This window comes from Myotis davidii, unplaced genomic scaffold (assembly GCF_000327345.1).
Source record: "Myotis davidii unplaced genomic scaffold, ASM32734v1 scaffold428, whole genome shotgun sequence".
Taxonomy (NCBI): domain Eukaryota; kingdom Metazoa; phylum Chordata; class Mammalia; order Chiroptera; family Vespertilionidae; genus Myotis; species Myotis davidii.
In genome coordinates this window covers 2,640,194-2,641,927 of record NW_006299834.1, presented here as the reverse complement: position 1 = coordinate 2,641,927, position 1,734 = coordinate 2,640,194, and the positions used below count along the sequence as shown (strand labels likewise).

At 45.6% G+C, this 1,734-nt stretch overlaps 1 protein-coding gene across 2 annotated transcripts in view; it reads left to right on the top strand.

Annotated features, from left to right (window-relative positions):
* RBX1 (ring-box 1, E3 ubiquitin protein ligase) overlaps nt 1-1,734 on the top strand; it is a 14,334-nt gene that overhangs the window by 9,886 nt on the left and 2,714 nt on the right. For both annotated transcript variants that reach the window (XM_006775974.2, XM_015571942.1), the window contains exon 4: nt 1,431-1,516. In XM_006775974.2, the coding sequence (XP_006776037.1) occupies nt 1,431-1,516 (86 nt within the window). The remainder of the gene's footprint in view (nt 1-1,430; nt 1,517-1,734) is intronic.

Genomic DNA, 1,734 nt, shown 5'->3' with positions numbered 1-1,734 from the left:
CCTCTTGCCCTCATTTTCTGAGGTGATTGGGGCATCCAAGGACCCTGGGCTGCTGCAGAGTGCCTACTGGGGGAGTGGCGGGGGAGGGGGGTGTCTTGGATACCTTAGGTGAGTCTGTCCCCATGACTGAGGAAAATGCCTCAGCTTTCTGCCTTTTATAAGTTTTGTGGAGTGTGTTGTTTTGTCCATAATGGGTTGTACGAGAATCAACAGGAAAGGGATCTTCCAAAAGCTGTCACTCTGGGAGAATATTTGTCCTGTTGAATATCCATAGTGTACTAGCTATGGATTCCACTCTTAATTATGGAATTCTGATTTTGTCTTTGTCAGAAGACAGTTCACAAGGTAATAATCTATATTGTGATTCTTCTTTTAAGTTCCACGCATGTTATGGGAGACATAACTGACCGGGTTTCAAGACTGTTATTAATCGAAGCCTGCAAATGCTTTCATTGTTTTGTGTCAGCATTTCTCCGCTGTCCCCACCTCAGCTGACCCATCACAGACTAGATGAGGAACACTTGCCACTTCTATCGTAATACTCTGCCCATATGAGCAGGGGAGGGCATAAACGGCCCTTGCAGAGGTGTTGTGATTAGCATCTGCAGGTCATTAAAGGTGCCAGGCACACAGGCTGTCCTTTCCCCCAATCTGAAAGCTAACTCCTAGCTCCCTGTCAGTTACCAGTATTCTTGGTATTCTTGCCTTTTTACTTCCTATCTTGATCGTGAAATAAGTCCTTTAATGCTCTTTCAGCTGCTTATGGGAAGTTTGCCCAGCAGAATACTTCCTTTTACCCTATTTTTTTACGTCACTCCCTTATAAGACAAAACCCCTTGCCCATTAAAGGCGTGTTGAGTACTGAGGTCTTGTAATAGCAGGTGTTTGTGAACAAGTCTGGAAATCAGGTTCTTCTAACAGAGTTGAACTGGGTGTGGGAAGGTTGGGGAAGGACCCATCTCAGCTCTGGATGGGTGGCAGTAGCAGGGTACTACCAGGGGCTGAGAAGGCTCTTCTCCTGGGGTTCTTATTCTCCAAGGAGAGGGGAGTACAGCTGGGGACCAAGAGTGGGGAGGTTTGACATCTGCATGTGTCCAAGGAGTGTAGGGGCATCCTTTACAGGCCGAGTAGGACTAGGGAGCCACCTTATCTTCCCTCAAGAGGAAGGGAGAGCACTCACTGCTAGAACATGCACTTCTTCCTAAATAGTTTCCTCCTTTAGTAGTAATGACATTTCTAGCAAATGTTTCATTGGAAATGTCTTCGTACCTAGTCAAAGAGTATGAGTTGTGACCTTCGCCTCTCACTGTTTTTGTCTCCCATTGTTCTTCTCCAGCCCCGTGTAAACTACCCACTGCATTTGAGACATATTGTGAGTAGATGGTTGAGCCTACACAGTTATTTTTAATAAAATGTATCTTTTCTTCCAGCATGCTTTTCACTTCCACTGCATCTCTCGCTGGCTCAAAACACGGCAGGTGTGTCCGCTGGACAACAGAGAGTGGGAATTCCAAAAGTAGGTGTCTCTGGCCATTTCGATGTTGTAAGCCTGGGCTCTGTGGTCAGTGCTGTTCTTTGTCTCACCTCAGGCTGAAGGCTGCATAGTCCTAAAACATGGAGCCATAGAACATGGCTTTTGGTTAATTAAGGTACTCATCTGTATGGAAAATCCACAGACGTGTGGCCAACATTAGAAGTTTGCAGCCTAAAAAATAAAATAAAAAGAAGATGGCA